The sequence below is a fragment of the Hippopotamus amphibius genome, chromosome 1 (assembly GCF_030028045.1).
Source record: "Hippopotamus amphibius kiboko isolate mHipAmp2 chromosome 1, mHipAmp2.hap2, whole genome shotgun sequence".
NCBI lineage: Eukaryota > Metazoa > Chordata > Mammalia > Artiodactyla > Hippopotamidae > Hippopotamus > Hippopotamus amphibius.
The window spans coordinates 42,510,347-42,529,200 of record NC_080186.1 but is presented as its reverse complement, the minus strand read 5'-3'; the positions used below and the strand labels follow the sequence as shown (position 1 = coordinate 42,529,200).

The 18,854-nt window shown below is 35.3% G+C and overlaps 1 protein-coding gene across 1 annotated transcript in view; it reads right to left on the bottom strand.

Annotated features, from left to right (window-relative positions):
- Positions 1-10,635, bottom strand: part of C1H1orf185 (chromosome 1 C1orf185 homolog) — a 35,954-nt gene extending 25,319 nt beyond the window's left edge. Inside the window, exons 1-2 of the mRNA XM_057744742.1 lie at positions 10,548-10,635; positions 5,031-5,136 (exon numbers count right to left, since the gene is read on the bottom strand). Coding sequence (XP_057600725.1) covers positions 5,031-5,136; positions 10,548-10,635 — 194 coding nt within the window. The remainder of the gene's footprint in view (positions 1-5,030; positions 5,137-10,547) is intronic.
- Between the last annotated feature and the right edge of the window lie 8,219 nt (positions 10,636-18,854).

The window sequence follows — 18,854 nt, the reverse complement described above, 5'->3', positions numbered from 1 at the left end:
GAGGTATTAACAATTAAAATTCATTCAGTTATTGAATTCAATTAACTTAACAAATATTTACTGAGTACTTACTATGCGCCAGGCATTATGCTGGGTGTTGTATATACAGTGGCAGGGGAAAAAAAGCACAGCCACTACCCTCATGGAACTGTCATTGCTCTCATGGAGCTTAAACACCAGCAAGGAAGACAGATATCAATAAAACAATCACAAGAAAATGAAAGATTACAACTGTGGAAAGTGTTATCAAGGAAAGCTATCTGCTACTGTGTGAGCATATAAGAAAGGGAATTAACCTGGTTAGAGAGGTCAGGGAAGGCTTTTCTGAGGATGAGATGATTGAATTAGGCATCTGAAGAAATGGGAGTAGTTATTAGATAGAATGTAGTGGAGGAGGGCAGTTGTAGGAATAAGAATATTCTAGTCAGAGAGAATATCAAGCACAGAGACCTAGTGGCCAGATTGGGACAGTGTAGCAGAAGCACAGAAAGCAAGAGGGGAAGTGGGAAATGAAATTCGAGAGTATGCGTGGGCAGACCATGCATGGCCTTAAAAGTCATGTTGTTTTGTCTTTATCCTAAAAGAAATAGGAAGTCCTTTATAATATAGTGGGAATGGGGTGGAAAGGTGGAATGACTTGATTAAATTTGCATTTGGATAATATCTGGCTGAAGTGTGGAGAAGAGATTAAATGAGGACAATCGTGGATAGTCATAACTCCTGCTGTAGGAGTCTATGTGGCGGATAATGATGTTAGATAAGGTGGTGGCGATGGTAATAGAGAGAAATGGATAGATTTGAGCAATTAATGAGGTAAAATAAATATAACTTGGTGATGGTTCACATTTAGTAGGGGTGGGAAAGAAAGAGGGAGAAATCAAGCATGCCTTCCATCTTTCAAGGAAAAAAACCAAAACAAAACAATCCTTCCTTGACTTCACATTTTTTCCAGTTTCTGCCCCTTTTAGCAACTCCTCTACACCAAAAAAAAAAAAGCTTCTTAAAAGGGATGTATATACCTATATCAATTTTCTCACTTCTTGTGTTTTCCGCAAAAGTAAGTTTCTGAACCCATCACTCCACCAAAACTGTTCAAGGATACCAATAACTTCCATGTTGCTAAATCCAAAAGTATTTCTCTATCCTCATCTTTTTTAATCTTTAACATAACTAGTCATTGCCCCCTTGAAACATTTTCTAATTTTGACTTCCTTGACACCATAGACCTTTCTGCGTTTCCTTCTCAGATGTTGTTAATTCTTCCTACTCTTTTTTCTAGATTTCTAAATGTTGGTAAGCTGAAGAGAACAGTGCTATGTTCTTCTCTTTGAATGATCACTCCCTGGTTAGTCTTATCCAGTTGTATGACTTTAGATTTATACATTTATATCAATGTATTTTTAAACATTGATAACCTAAATCTTCAGCTTTGACTTCCCTCCTGAAGTTCACACATGTATATCTGACTGCTTATTTAACATTTTCACTTAGATGTCTCATAGGCTTTCAAACTTACTTCCAAAATACAACTCCTAGTTTGTCATCATTCCCTCAACTTCTTTCCCCCCAATCACCTCCTCATCTCAGTAAATGGCATGATTAACTACTCAGTTGCTCATGGTAAAAATATAGGTATTAGCATTAACTCTGCCATTTTACTTATCTTTCCTTACCTCACCCAGTTCATCAATAAGACCCGCTAACTTTACCTGCAAAACTATCCCAAATCTAACCCCTTCTTTTCATCTCCTCTACTTCCATATTAGTCTAAGACACTATCATCCCTAACCTGGACTGGGTAATAGCCTCCTAACTTGCTTCTCTGCTTTTACTCTTGCTCCATTAAAATACAGGATTCATAGACACATAAGAAAAATCTTTTAAAAATATGAATCAGGGGGCTTCCTAGGTGGTGCAGTGGTTGAGAATCCGCCTGCCAATGCAGGGGACACCGGTTCGATCCCTGCTCCAGGAAGATCCCACATGCCGCAGAGCAACTAAGCCCACGTGCCACAACTATTGAGCCTGTGCTTTAGAGCCCGTGAGCCACAACTATTGAGCCCATGTGCTTCCACTACTGAAGCCCACGCTCCTAGAGCCCATGTTCCACAACAAGAGAAGCCATGGCAATGAGGAGCCCGCGCACCACAACGAAGAGTAGCCCCCATTCACTGCAACTAAAAAGAAAGCCTGTGCACAGCAAAAAAGACCCAACACAGCCAATAAAATAAATAAACAAATAAATTTATTAAAAAAAGAATATGAATCAGAACTCTCATACATTGCTGATGGGAGTACACATCCATCTTGGAAAACAGTTTAGCAGTTTCTTACAAAGCTAATCATATGATCCAGCAATTCTACTCTTAGGTATTTACCCAAGAGAAGTGAAAGCACATGTTCAAAAAGATTTATACAAGAATGTTCATGGCAGCCTTATTCTTAAGGGCTAAAAATTGGAAATGACCTAAATGTCCATTAATAGAAAAATGGATTAAAAAAACTGAGGTATAGGCATACAATGTAATACTGCTCATTACTTAAAAAAATGAGCAGATAAATGCAATAACATACATGAATCTCAAAAATATTATGTTAAGTGAAAAAGGCAGACATAAAAAAGCCCATTATACAAAAGTGTAAAGCAATTATATTCCAGTAAAGAGCTTTAAAAAAAAAAAGCCCATTATATGAAGTTCAAGAGTAGGTAAAATTAATCTATGAGGATAAAAATCAGAATAATGACTGCCTCTGGATGGGAGGTGGGAAGTAATGCCTGGAAAGTACATTTTTTGAAATTCATCATCATATATTTAAAATCTATATCTCAAAATTTTTAAAGTATTATTAAAATGCAAATCATCTATAGGTGGTATTGTAGTCTTTAAAATTGGGATAATATTATTGCAACTTCATGGGGCTGTTATGAAGTCTAAATGAGATAACAACGTATAAATCGCTTAGAATAGTGCATAGTAAACACTTGATTTTCGCTATTATTATGATGATAATGCCATTGCCTTGCTTAAAACCTTCTGATGTCAGAAATAATAAAATCTACCTAGCCTACAAGTTCCTATGTGATTTGACCCCTATCTACCTCTTTAATATCATCATTTCCCTTTCACGGCAGTCTATTAACACTGACTTTTTCTGTTTACTGAACAATACCAAGATCATTCCCACTTGGAGTTTCTGTACTTGCTTTCCCATTAGCATAGACAAAAGTTCTTCCACAGGGTTGCTACATGTCTGATTTCTTTTAACCTAAGTCTCAGATTAAATAATACCCACTTGTAGAGACATTCCCTGTCTCCTCCCAGTGACACTACAAGTCTGTGAAATAAGAACCTTATTGGACTTCCCTGGTGGCACAGTGACTAAGAATCTGCTTGCCAATGCAGGGGACACAGGTTCAAGCCCTGGGCCAGGGAGATCCCACATGCCGCGGAGCATCTAAGCCTGTGCACCACAACTACTGAGCCTGCGCTCTAGAGCCTACGAGCCACAGCTACTGTGCCCACACACTGCAACTACTGAAGCCTTCACACCTAGAGCCTGTGCTCCACAACAAGAGAAGCTACTGCAGTGAGAAGCCCGTGCACCGCAACGAAATGAAGAGTAGCCCCTACTCTCTACAACTAGGGAAAGCCCGTGAGCAGCAACGAAGACCCAATGCTGCCAAAAATAAATAAATAATAAAATAAATCTTAAAAAAAAAAAGAACCTTATCTAACTTGTTCACAGTTGTATCCTCAGCATCTTGAACAACAGCAGGCACCCGATAAATATTTGTTGAAATAGTGAATAATTTCTGGTTTTCTGACTTGTGCAAGTTGATAGATAGCATGTATTCATTTGCTGAAATGGAATACTGGAAGAGTGTTTGGGAAGATCGTATTATAATTATTACAATTTACATTTTTTAGCATGAGCCAAAGCAAATACTGAACCAATTAAATAATTAAAAACATCAAATTTTAGTGTTGAAAGGAACTGAGGTAGCAAGTATCTTTTTTCCATCTCTGGCAAAAGACTACATTTAGATCATACCAGAGCATTCTGCCAGCTATTTTATTTTATTTTATTTTATTTTTTATTCTTTTGATTGTGTTGGGCCTTCATTGCTGCATGCAGGCTTTCTCTAGTTGTGGCGAGTGGGGGCCACTCCTCCTTTCGGTGTGCAGTCTTCTCATTGCAGTGGCTTCTCTTGTTGTGGAACATGGGCTATAGGCCCATGGGCTTCAGTAGTTGTGGCACGCGGGCTCAGTAGTTGTGGCTCATGGGCTCTAGGGCACAGGCTTAGTAGTTGTGGAGCACGGGCCTAGTTGCTCGGTGGCATGTGGGATATTCCCAGATCAGGGCTCAAACCTGTGACCCATCAATGGCAGGCAGGCTCCCAACAATTGCACCACCAGGGAAGTCCCCTGTCAGCTCTTTTCTTAAATATCTCCTAAAGAAAGACAGTCTTTTTCTCTCAGTAATGTTTTTAACCTCTAAATTAGTAGTCAAAATTTTAAAAATTTTATTAAAAAAATTAAAAATTTTTTCTAGCCTTCTATTATAATTCAAACCCATGTCTTCTATAGCAGGCGTCCCCAACCCATGGGATCTAATGCCTGATGATCTGAGGTGGAGCTGATGTAATAATAATAGAAATAAAATGCACAATAAATGTAATGCCCTTGAATCATCCTGAAACCATCTCCCATACCCACGGTCCATGGAAAAATTGCCTTCCACAAAACCGGTCTCTGGTGCCAAAAAGTTTGGGGAGTGTTGTTCTACAGAATAAAACAGATCTCATTATTCCTTAAAATTTTAATGCATGAGGATTGCTATTATACTACTCAGACTATCATACTACTAGGACTTCTCTTCTCAGGCTACTCTAAACATGTAAAGTTTTCTCTCCCCAATCAAATTACAGAATCAATATCATTATAGGTATTTAAGTTTAACATCACTTGAGAAAATCTTTCATTGAATTTTTAAAAGAAAAAAAAGTCAAATATTCTAATAAATCTTACCTTCGCTTGCAAATCAGGAACCACAAAGCTGATGCCAAAGCAAAGAAACCAATTCCCAAAGTAACAGCACCAGCAGCCAGAAAATAGGTTAAGTGGTTAAAAAAACCTATACAAATAAATTATAAAAGATTATTTCAGGCTTGTATCATTTTCTATGTAAAATTAAATGACGTAATATTTCAAATGATATTATTGTAGTGTTTAAGACATTAACTAGGAGGTTGGGAGACCTGAATTCTAGTCCTGTACAATTCTAATAAATTTCAAGACCCTGAGTTTGAGGATTACATGAGGCCTCATGCTGATTACAGCCCAGGGCACTTTTCTTTGACCTTACCAAAATCTGAGACCTAGGTTTTGTTTGTTTTTATACAGCTGTCACCTCCTTTTTTCTTATCTAGTTTTCTCCCTTTACAGTCCAGCTGTGAATTTTTATTTTCCCAGTATCATTCTTTGTCGTCCTCTAACAGAAAACAATTTTCCATTTTAAGATTTTTACTATCAATCACTACAAGGAGGTAGATTAGGGTAGTAAAGGACAAATACGAGGAATTTTTAAAGATCTTAGAAATCTTTAAACATTTTATCTCTTTCTCATAAACAGTAAAAGATCATAGCCAAAAGCTAAATAAAAGCAATGTAAATACTAACATATCACAGGTTTATAACTGGAAAAGTCTACAGGAATTATGTGGTATAACTCCTTCATTTTACAAATATAAAATTGAGGCCTAGGTGAGCCAAGTAAATGAAGTAAGGTCATGCAACAAATTAAAGGCAGTCCTCTGTTTTTGTTTGTTTGTTTGTTTTTTCTATTATCATATCCCTACTCCCAAACATCTTAATACTGGCATGTATTAAAAGGAATTAAGAATAAAAAGCATTATATATTTATAGTTAGGTTGGTCAAGTATTCATTAAGATTCTGAAATCTGCTACCTAAGCATAAAGCAAGCTGTGGAAAGCTTTCACAGAAGGCTGTATAGAATTTGAAGAACCTTAAGACAACTTAGGAGTGTATTATTTGGGGAAAAAGGGGTTTAAAAGTATAAAACTAATAGAAGATCTTTATGTGTGAACATATTATAAGTTCCACTAAGGGTATGACATGGTAAAGACTTTGTTGTTCCCATATTTTTGTTGTTTTCTAAGTATTGGGTTGGCCAAAAGGTTCATTCTGATTTTTCTGTAAGGTGGCTCTAGAAGCACTTGATTGTCTTTAACTTCATTCAAAACAATTTTGTCAGATTGTATTGTGACAGTTACATCAGCGTGTATTTTAATAAAAACTTATCAAAACTGGTGAATTTTTGTGTGGCTGTTTTAATACTGAAGATGGAAGAAAAAAAGCAACATTTTTGGCATATTATGCTTTATTATTTCAAGAAAGGGAAAAACTTAAAAACCAAAGGAACTTTTTGGCCAACCCAATAATTTCCAACTTTCTAGATGGTATCTCTCAAATCTTAGTTTTCTTTGGGTTCAGAAATATCTACATTTGGGAATTAATTAATGGTACAAAAAAGTTATGTAATGTTCTTTATCAAAGTGATTCTTACAACACCAAAACAGCACCTCCAAACGCCCCACAATAGGGAGTCAAGTGAATTATGATGATATTATATACGAAAAAAATATAGATATTTTGGACCAGATAAATTGTTCTGTGCGTTGTGCCAAAGATATCTCCAGGCATTACCAAGTGCATTCTGAGGGACAGAATCACCCTCAGTTGAGAATCACAGGCATAGTGGTGTAAGGAAGTATCAGATAGTATTAAATGATAAAAGCAAGATAGATGAAACCCATATTTTAAAAAAATTTAAAAGATATAGTTGTACTCAAATATAAGATAACTATTTCTATGGGCAAAAGAAGAAAAGCAACACAGAGAAATAAGTACGAGCTAAAACCACAGGCATGCTAGGCACTGAGATTTGTAGGCAGGAATTAAGTAGAAGAAACAGAGAAAATCAATGAGACAATTCCCAGACCAAGCTATCCTCCGGTGTAGTGAATGAGCAACTCAAAAGAAGACCAAGGAGGAATCTTTGAAATTATAAATTAAAAAATTTTAAGATGGAGTAAACTCTTCTTTAACCACAAAGAATTAATGAAATTAAAGATAATACTGAGAGGTTCACCCAGTTACATAAAAAAGTAAAAAATATAATAAATTATGAGGCTTGGAAAAGATTAAGAGCATACAGCATAAAACTAATAGGGATCCCAAAAGAGAATAGAGAAGTAGCAGAGAAAATAATCAACATTGGCTACTCCTGGGCTAAGGGCTTATTTATAATTTTCCACTCTAGACTTTTCTGTACATTCAAATTTTTCACCATGATAATCTTAGAAAAATCAGGAACAAAAAATTTTAATCCTCATATGTGATTCTTGACTGCTTTACTTAGATAATACAAGTCTCCTTGTAGCACCTTCTCTGTTGTTATCACTGTGTTTACAGCCTACTTAGTTTTCTCCTCCTTAAGATCTCTGCCCTACTCCTTCATCCGTTTTGTAATTCTCCATTAGGGAAGAAAATAGGTGTGATTAGTAAAACACCATTCTAGTCTCTGGTTTAAATGGGCCATTTACCTCTCAGGGGAATTCCAATGAGGTACCAAGAAAAAGACAAATTACATGTTTTCTACCTCCAACAAATCACATTTTATCTGTAAATAAATCTGTAAAATGAAAAGGCTTGACTGTGATCATTAAGATCCCCTCTCACTTTGAAGATTCAGTTCATATATAATTTAAAGAAACACTATATACAAAAGTAGTAGTTTTACTTTCTTGACTGCCCTTAAGTATGCTATCCAAAGTAATGACTCCTTACTTTCAACAGTCAGTTTATTATATCACCCTATTTCTTTGCTTTTAATAATTACTATAATAAATAATCTTCTTTACTATTGGTTTACTGTTTATAGTCTGTCTTCTACTAGAAGATGTCTTTTTCACTCTGGTATTCTTAGAGTTTAGAATAATGGCTGGTTACTTAAAAATGATTGACTATTCAATGAATAAACGACAGGCTCTGTGCTAGATGCTTGTATTACAAAAATGAATAGTAAAGGTATGTGGTCTTTTTCTTGGGTTTTTTTTTTTTTTTTGGCCATGCCACACAACATGCAGGATCTTAGTTCCCCAACCAGGGATCAAACCCATGCTCTCTGCAGTGGAAGTGCAGAGTCTTAACCACTGGACAGCCAGGGAAGTCCCTAGCTATATGGTTTAGTAGGAAGGTCATATATGTGATAAAGAACAAGTGCAATTAAAAAGGTATTATAGGCATTATAATGGAAGAAATAAACACAAAATATAGATACAGGAAGATCTATAAAAAGATAGGAGAAAAATTTATAAAAAGGTACATAGTTGAGTTAAATATAGTTTGAGAACTTTCTATTGCCAAACCCTTGTCAAGAATTGGTGACTGAAGGTAAGTGACATGTGGTCATAGAGCTTAAAATCTTGAGGGTGCAACATTTAAACAGAATATTCATTACAATATTCTAATTTCTATGATAATGACCTGTTGACAGCACTAAGATGACAGAGGCAGTTTGCCCAATGCAGGAACAGTTTCTTAGAGAACACCTGAGCTAAATCTTACAGAATGAGTAAGAGATAGCTAGCCAAAGATATTAAGTCCTAAACCAGGGTATGACTCTTTCACCTTAGGATAAACAAAACTTTCTCTCTAGGCACAGTAACCTCCAGCTTACAGTTGATCCTTTTCTTACCATTTGCAGCCAAAACTCTTAAAATGAAAATTTCTACTTTACAACTTCTGTTCCCAAGGCCATTAATAACTTCAACACAAAACTGAAAGGTTACTATTGACCATTCTCCCTTGGCATAAGTAACCTAAATTCACTTGGTTTTCTTCCCATTTCTCTGTCTATAACTTATTGCCTTTACAGGTTCCCCTTCCTCATTCCATCTATTCTTTAATCTATCCATCTATAGCTAGATATAGATATATCCTTTAACATATCTACATATGGATATACATACACAGATATATAAAGGATATAGATAGATATAGACATAGACATAGATGTTACTTATCTGTATTCTGTGCCTATATCTTTGACCAGAATTACTATATATTTATGTCAGGAGTATTTTCAGATTATTTTTTGTAGTGATTCCAGAACTAAATGTTCAGTTTTATTTTTTGAATATTCACAAATTACCTGTTTATTATACTCTTTTAGGGTTTTGCCAGATTTCAGTCTGAGGTTTATGCCAATTCTACAAACACCTATTGAGCATCAAATATGTGTGAGATACTGTTTGAGGCACCAAGTGAGGGATAAAAGGCCACTGAAGTAAGAATGATTCCTTACCCTGAGGTTTAAAAATCTGTAATGAAATATAAGCAGGGCTCCTATGCAACTGGTAAAAAAATTGACCACACTGATTTTTCTAATTGGTGGCTGCTCTGATTGAATATAAAACTAACTAGATCTCTGAACTTGGAAGAGTTACTTATTATGCTGGTTGGATTTTAATGTTATTATTTGAAAAATGGGAGTCATATTATCTGTGTCATAGAATTATAATAAGGAATAAATAAGATAATGTTGCAAGGAATTACTAACACACTAAAGAAGGCGACATCTCAAACAGCATGCATGTACCAGGCCATAAAGCAAGACTCAACAAGTTTTACAGAATCATTATTACACATACCACATTCTCTGACAGTAATGCAATTAATTTCAAATTAGTAACCTAATACATACTCTAAAAAAAACCTCCCATACTCAGAAAATTTTAAATCACACTGTAAATAATTCATGCATTAAATAAGAAATCAGTGGAAATTTGGAAATACATATATCTAATCAATAATGAAGCACTACGTATAAATGCATGCAGCAACAAAGCTGAAGGCAAATTCAAGGGGAAAAAAAGCTGAAAAATAATGAGCTTATTAGCATTCAAATTGCAAGTTGAAAAGACCAGCAAAGAAAGTCTGAATAATGTGGAGGAAGGAAATAAAAAAAGAACAGAAATTAGTGAAAAAATATTAAGATTTTAGGTAAAGACTAATAAGATTAACAAATCTCTAGTAAGAGTAACCAAATTTTGAAAAAGAAGGCACAGGTAAACAATTTCAAAGATAAGGAAAAAACATAATTACAGTTACAGCAGAGATTAAAATAAAAAATATTTTCAACAAATTTATGCTAGTATATTATAAAACTTATACTAAATTATATATACCTAAAAAGTGACTTACAAAAAATGACTCAAGAAGTAATAGAAAACCTAAATGAACATATATCCTTTAAAATGAATCAACAGTTACAAAATTTCCCCCAATGAAAACAGTAGGCCCCAATAACTTTATAATTTCTACTGTATACCCATGATTCAAGTATTTCTTATCTTATACAAGCTCTTCCAGAGAATAGAAAAGGATTTCTGGCTGTTTGTCCAAGTGTATTTTCTTCTTCCCAGGCAAAAAGCTAGACTACATGTCCCAGCTTCCCATACCATTAGGTGAAGCTATGTGACTGAGTTCTAACCAATGGAATTTGAATGGAAGTGATGTCATAAAAACCTCCCAAGCAGCTTTCTTCATGTTCTTTCTCCCTTTAGGCTTGACTGGGATGGAGATGATCTCCAGGGAACTTTGGAAGCCATGTGTCATCACAGATCTAATTGACATTTACAGAACACTCAGCCCATATAAAATGAAACACAACATATCAGGATTTGTAGGATGCCACTAAAGCAGTACATAGGGGAAAATCAATACCAAAAAACTGAAATATTAGGGGGAAAATGTGTGAATAACCTTAAAAACTAAAATAAGTAGAGCAAATTAAGCCCAAAGTAAACAGAAGGGGAAAAAAAATCTAAAAATCAAGTGAAAACCAATGAAAAGAAAACAGAAAAACCATACAGAAAATCAATGAAACAAAAAGCTGGTCCTTTGAGACCTATATAATTAATAAACTTCTAGCTAGACTGACCAATCAAAAGAAAAAAGGCACAAATTATCAACCTCAGAAATGAGAGAGGTGATGTTACTACAGATTTTACAGATATTAAAAGAATAATAAGGCAATATTATGAACAATTTTATTCTAATAAATTTAACAACTTAGATGAAAGGGAAAATTCCTTAAAAGATAAACACTTTCAAATTCACTCAAGAAGAAATAGATAACACAGATAAATACACATCTGTTAAATAAATTTAAATTGTAGCTAAAATTCTTAAAAAAAAAAGTCCATGTCCTAAGTGCTTCAATGGTAAATTCTACCAAACACTTAAGGGGAAATATAATACTAATTCTATACAAATGATTCCAAAAATTTGAGACAAGAGAATTCTTTTTGATTTATCCTATGAGGCTGATGTTATTCTAATACCAAAACCAGTAAAAAAAAAGAGACAAAGAAAGAGAGAGAGAGAAAGAAGTGAGAGAGAGAAAGAGAGGAAATTATAAACTGAACATAGATGCAAAATGCATCTATGAACACAGATGCAAAATTCTAAGTAATATTTTAGCAAATTAAATCCAACATTATATTAAAAGGATAATACATCATGACCAAGTGGAGTTAATCCCAAGAATACAGGGTTGGTTTACCATTAAAAAAACAATCAATGCAATTCACCATATTAACAAGTTACAAAAGAAAATCCATGTGATCAATATGAATGTGTCAACAGATGTGAAAAATTTTGAAACATCCATTCCTGATTTTTTTTAAAAAAGCTCTCAAAAATTAGGATATAAGGGACTATCTATCCTAGTTATCAGGTTCCCCAACCTGATAAAGGTCATTTATTGAAAAAAATCAGACTTGATGGTGAAAGAATAGATGCTTTCCTCCTAAAATACAGGAATGTCCACTCTTACAACTTCTATTCAACACTACACTGAAGGGTCTAGCCAGTGCAACCAGGCATGAAAAATAAATAAAAGGCATCTAGATTAAAATGGAAAAAAATAAGTGTTATATTCTCAGTGTTTTGGTCTGAATGTTTTTGAGCCCCTCATATTCATATGTTGAAATTCTAATGCCCAATGTGATGGTTGTAGGAGGTGGGGCCTTCAAGAAGTGGTTAGGTCATGAGAGTGGAGCCCTTGTGAAAGGGATTAGTGCTCTTATGAAAAAGATCCCACAGAGCTCCCTAGCCCCTTCCACCACTTGAGGACACAGCAAGAAGCAAGAAGAGGAATCTCACCAGACACAAAATTTGAGCCTTCAGCCTCCCTGATATCAGATTTACAGCTTCCAGAACTGTGAGAAATAAACTTCTATTGTTTACAACACATCCAGTCTGTGGTATTATGTTATAGCAGCTCAAATTGACTAAAACACACAGAGAACATGATCATCTATGTAGAAAACTCTGTGGAATTTTGAATAAACCAGTAAAACAATTGAGTTTAGTAAGTCTGCAGGATACAAGAAGAATACACAAAAATCAATTGGCTTCTGGAACTGTAAAACTCCTAGAAAAAAACAGAAAAAATGTTTCATGACATTAGTCTTGGCAATTATTTCACATCTTTTATCAGGTTTATCACTAAGTATTTCATATTTTTATGCTGTTGCAAATGGTAATTTTTTTCAGTGGTGTTTTAACTATTCTTTGTCTTTTGCATTTCTGTATGAATTTTAGAGCCACCTTATCAATTTTTACAGGAAAGCCTACTAGAATTTTGATTGAGACTGCATTGAAACTATAGATCAATTTAGGGAGAATTAATATTAAAACAGTAGTATGTCTTTCAACCCATGAGCAAGGTATGTGCCTCTATTTATTTAGGTCATCCTTAATTCCTCTTAGCAATATTTTGTAGTTACCTATGCACAGCATTTTCACAGGGGATTAGGGGATCAGAGGGGAATGGCCAGCATCTCCCCTGCCCACTTGGGCCTGGGGGAGCCTGCTGGGGTCCTAGGCCTGAACCTCTGCCCTATGGGGTCTCCTCCAGCTGCGCAGTTCCTGAGCATAAGCCCCGGCACTCCCCAAAGGCCTTTTCAAGCCACGTAGGTCCTAAGTCTAAGCCCTGCCCCCCAGGGCCTTTTCTGGTCACAGGGGTTCTGAGCCTAATCCCCACCCCCACCTGCCTCCCATCACCAAAGACTTTTTCTGGCTACATATTTTGTTTTTCTAATTTTATTTATTTTTGATTCTTTGTTATTCTGCTTTTTTTTTGCCATGCCACATGACTTGTGGAGTCCTGGTTCCCAGGCTGGAGGTCAGGCCTGAGCTCCTGTTGTGGGAGCATCATGTCCAAACTGCTCAACTAACAGAAAACCTCAGAAGCCAGGGAATATTAATTGGTATGGCCTCTCCTGGAGGTCCTCATCTTGACACCAAGAACCAGCTCCATCCAACTGCCTACAGACTCCAGGGCTGGATGCCTCAGGCCAAACAACCATCAAGACATGAACACAGCCCCACCCATCAAAAATATATTACAGATGAAGGAGCAAGGTAAAAACCTACAAGATCGAATAAATGAAGAGGAAATAGAAAACCTACCTGAAAAAGAATTCAAAGTAATGATAGTAAAGATGATCCAAAATCTTGGAAATAGAATGGAAGCACAGATCAAGAAAATACAAGAAATGTTTTAAAAGTGTTGAGAAAAACTAAAGAGCAAGCCAATAGTGATGAACAACACAATAACTGAAATGAAAAATATACTAGAAGGAATCAATAGCAGAATAAGAGAAGTAGCAGAATGAATAAGTGAGCTGGAAGATAGAATGGTGAAACAAACTGCCACAGAGCAGAATAAAGAAAAAAGAATGAAAAGAAATAAGGACAATCTCAGAGACCTCTGGGACAACATTAACTGCACCAACATTCGAATTATAGGGGTCTCAGAAGAAGAAGAGAAAGAGAAAGGGTCTGAAAAAGTACCTGAAGAGATTACAGCCAAAAACTTCCCTAACATGCGAAAGGAAATAGTCAATCAAGTCCAGGAAGCACAAAGAGTACCATACAGGATAAATCCAAGGAGAAACATGCTGAGACACATATTAATCAAACTAACAAAAATTAAATTCAAAGAAAAAATATTAAAACCAGCAAGGCAAAAACAAAAAATAACATACAAGGAAATCCCCATAAGGTTATCAGCTGATTTTTCAGCAGAAACTCTACAGGCCAGAAGGGAGGGGCAGGATATATTTAAAATGATGAAAGGGAAAAACCTACAACCAACACTACTCTACCCAGTAAGGATCTCATTTAGATTTGATGGAGAAATCAAAAGCTTTACAGACAAGCAACAGCTAAGAGAATTCAGCACCACCAAACCAGCTTTACAACAAATGCTAAAGGAACTTCTCTAAGTGGGAAACACAAGAGAAGAAAAGACCCACAAAAACAAACCCAAAACAATTAAGAAAATGGTAATAGGAACATATTTATTGATAATCACCTTGAATGTAAGTGGATTAAATGCTCCAACCAAAAGACACAGATGAGCTGAATGGATAAAAAAACAAGACCCATGTATATGGTGCCTGCAAGGGACCCACTTCAGACCAAGGGACACATATAGATTGAAAGTGAGGGGAGGGAAAAGATATTTCATAAAAATGGAAATCAAAAGAAAGCTAGAGTAGTGATACTCATATGAGATAAAATAGACTTTAAAATAAAGACTGTTGAAAGAGACAAGGAAGGACACTACATAATGATCAAGGGATCAATCCAAGAAGAAGATATAACAATTATAAATATTTATGCACCCAACATAGAAGCACCTCAATACATGAGGCAAATGCTAACAGACATAAAAGAGGAAATTGACAGTAACACAATAATAGTGGGGGGACTTTAACACCCCACTTAACACCAATGGACAGATCATCCAGACAGAAAATAAATAAGGAAACACAAGCTTTAAATGACACAATAGACCAGATAGATTTAATTGATATTTATAGGACAGTCAATCCATAAACAACAGATTACACTTTCTTCTCAAGTGCACATGGAACATTCTCCAGGATAGATCACATCTTGGGTCACAAATCAAGCCTCAGTAAATTTAAGAAAATTGAAATCATATCAAGCATCTTTTCCGACCACAACGCTATGAGATTAGACATCAATTATAGGGGAAAAAAACTGTAAAAAACACAAACACATGGAGGCTAAACAACTCGCTGCAAAATAACCAAGCGGTCATTGAAGAAATCAAAGATGAAATAAAAAAATATGTAGAAACAAATGACAATGAAAACATATCGAACCAAAACCTATGGAAAGCAGCAAAAGTGGTTCTAAGAGGAAAGTTTATAGCAATTCAATCTCACCTCAAGAAATGAGAAAAATCTCAAATAAACAATCTAACCTTACACCTAAAGAAACTAGAGAAAGAAAAAGAACAACAAAAAAAAATCCAAAGTTAGTAGAAGGAAAGAGATCATAAATATTAGAGCAGAAATAAATGAAATAGAAACAAAGAAAACAATAGCAAAGATCAATAAAATTAAGAGTTGGTTCTTTGAGAAGATAACCAAAATTGATAAACCTTTAGGAGACTCAACAAGAAAAAAAGAGAGAGGACTCAAATCAATACTAATAGAAATGAAAAAGGAGAAATTACAAGTGACACCACAGAAACACAAAGAATCAAAAGAGACTACTACAAGCAACTATATGCCAATAAATTGGATAACCTGGAAGAAATGGACAAATTCTTAGAAAGGTACAACCTTCCGAGACTGAACCAGGAAGAAATAGAAAATATAAACAGATCAATCACAAGTAATGAAATTGAAACTGTGATTAAAAATCTTCCAACAAACCAAAGTCCAGGGCCAGATGGCTTCACAGGCAAATTCTATCAAACATTTAGAGAAGAGCTAACAACTATTCTTCTCAAAATCTTCCAAAAAATTGCAGAGGGAGGAACCCTCCCAAACTCATTCTATGAGGTCATCATCTCCTTGATACCAAAAGCAGACAAAGATATCACACAAAAAAGAAAATTACAGACCAATATCACTGATGAACATATATGCAAAAATCCTCAACAAAATACTAGCAAACAGAATCCAACACACATTAAAAGGATCATACATCATGGTCAAGTGGTATTTATCCCAGGGATGCAAGGATTCTTCAAAATACACAAATCAATCAATGTGATACACTGTTTTTAACAAATTAAAGAATAAAAACCATATGATCATCTCAATAGATGCAGAAAAAGCTTTTAACAAAATTCAACACCCATTTATGATAAAAACTTTCCAGAAAGTGGGCATAGAGGGTACCTACCTCAACATAATAAAGGCCATATACAACAAACCCACAGCAAACATCATTCTCAGTGGTGAAAAAGTGAAAGCATCTCCTCTAAGATTGGAACAAGACAAGGTTGTCCACTCTTGCCACTATTATTCAACATAGTTTTGGAAGTCTTAGCCATGGCAATCAGAGAAGAAAAAGAAATAAAAGGAATCCAAATTGGAAAAGAAGTAAAACTATCACTGTTTGCAGATGACATGATACTATACATAGAAAATCCTAAAGATGCCATCAGAAAACTACTAGAGCTAATCAATGAATTTGGTAAAGTTGCAAGATACAAAATTAGTGCACAGAAATCATTTACATTCCTATACACTAACGATGAAAGATCAAAAAGAGAAATTAAGGAAACAATCCCATCTACCAATTCAACAAAAAGAATACAATACCTAGGAATAAACTACCTAAGGAGGCAAAAGACCTGTACACAGAAAACTATAAAACACTGATGAAAGAAATCAAAGATGACACAACCAAGGGAGAGATATACTATGTTCTCAGATTGGAAGAATCAATATTGTGAAAATGATTATGCTACCCAAAGCAATCTATAGAATCAATGCAATCCCTAACAAATTACTGAAGCCATTTTTCACAGAATTAGAACAAAAAAGTTTACAATTTGTATGGAAACACAAAAGACCCTGAATAGCCAAAGCAATCTTGAGAAAGAAAAACAGAACTGGAGGAACCAGGCTCCCTGACTTCAGAATATAGTACAAAGCTATAGTCATCAAGACAGTATGGTACTGGCACAAAAACAGAAATATGGATCAATGGTACAGGATACAAAGCCCAGAGATAAACCCAGACACCTATGGTCAAGTAATCTACAACAAAGGAGGCAAGGATATACAATGGAGAAAAGACAGTCTCTTTAATAAGTGGCGCTGGGAAAACTGGACAGCTACATGTAAAAGAATGAAGTTAGAAAACTACCTAACACCATACCCAAAAATAAACCCAAAATGAATTAAAAACCTAAATGTAAGACTGGACACTTTAAAACTCTTAGAGGAAAACATAGGAAAAAGGCACTTTGACATAAATCACAGCAAGATCTTTCCCAAGCCGTCTCCCAGAGTAACGGAAATAAAAACAAAAGTACACAAATGGGACCTAACTAAACTTAAAAGCTTTTGCACAGCAAAGGAAACCATAAACAAGATGAAAAGACAGCCCTCAGAATGGGAGAAAATATTTGCAAATGAAGCAACTGACAAAGCATTAATGTTCAAAATATACAAACAGATCATGTAGCTCAACATAAAAAAAAAATTAAAAACATACAACCCAATAAAGACACGGGTGAAAGACCTAAATAGACATTTCTCCAAAGAAGACATATAGATAGCAAAGAGGCACATGAAAAGATTCTCAACATCACTAATTATTAGAGAAATGCAAATCAAAACTACAGCGAGGTATCACCTCACACCGGTTAGAATGGTCATCATCAAAAAATCTACAAACAATAAATGCTAGAGAGGGTGTGACAAAAAGGGAACCCTCTTGCACTGTTGGTGAGAATGTAAGTTGATACAGCAACTATGGAGAACAGTATGGAGGTTCCTTGAAAAATTAAAAATAGAACTACCACATGACCCAGCAATCCCACTACTGGGCATATACCCAGAGAAAACCATAATTCAAAAACACACATGTACCCCAATGTTCACCACAGCACTATTTACAAAAGCCAGGACATGGAAGCAACCTAACTGTCCATCAACAGATGAATGAATAAAGAAGATGTAGTACATATACACAATGGAATATTACTCAGCCATAAAAAAGGAACTAAATTGAGTCATTTGTAGAGACGTGGATGGACCTAGAGACTGTCATACAGAGTGAAGTAAGTCAGAAAGACAAAAACAAATATCATATATTAAAGCATATATGTGGAATCTAGAAAAATGGTACAGAGGAACATATGCATAGGGCAGGAATAGAGATGCAGACATAGAGAATGGACGAGTGGACACAGAGGGAAAGGGGACAGTGGGATGAATTGGGAGATTGGGATTGACATATATACACTACCATGTGTAAAACAGATAGCTAGTGGGAACCTGCTGTATAGCACAGGAAGCTCAGCTTGGTGCTCTGTGATGACCCAGATGGGTGGGATGGGAAGAAGTGGTACGGATGTCCAAGAGGGAGGGGATATATGTATACATATAGCTGATTCACTTTGTTGTACAGCAGAAACTAACACAACATTGTAAAGCAATCATATGCCAAAAAACAAACAAATGAAAAAACCCAGTATGGTATTGGCATAAAGATAGACAAATAGGTAAATGGAACAGAAGAGAGAGTGAAGAAATAAACCCACACATAAGAAGACAACTGAGTTCTGATAAAGGGTCAAAGGCAATGCAGTAGTGCTGGAACAACTGGATAACCATATGCAGAAAATAAACTTGGATCTCTATCTCACAAAATCTCTCATAAAAATTTTAACTCAAAATTAATCAAAACTAAACATA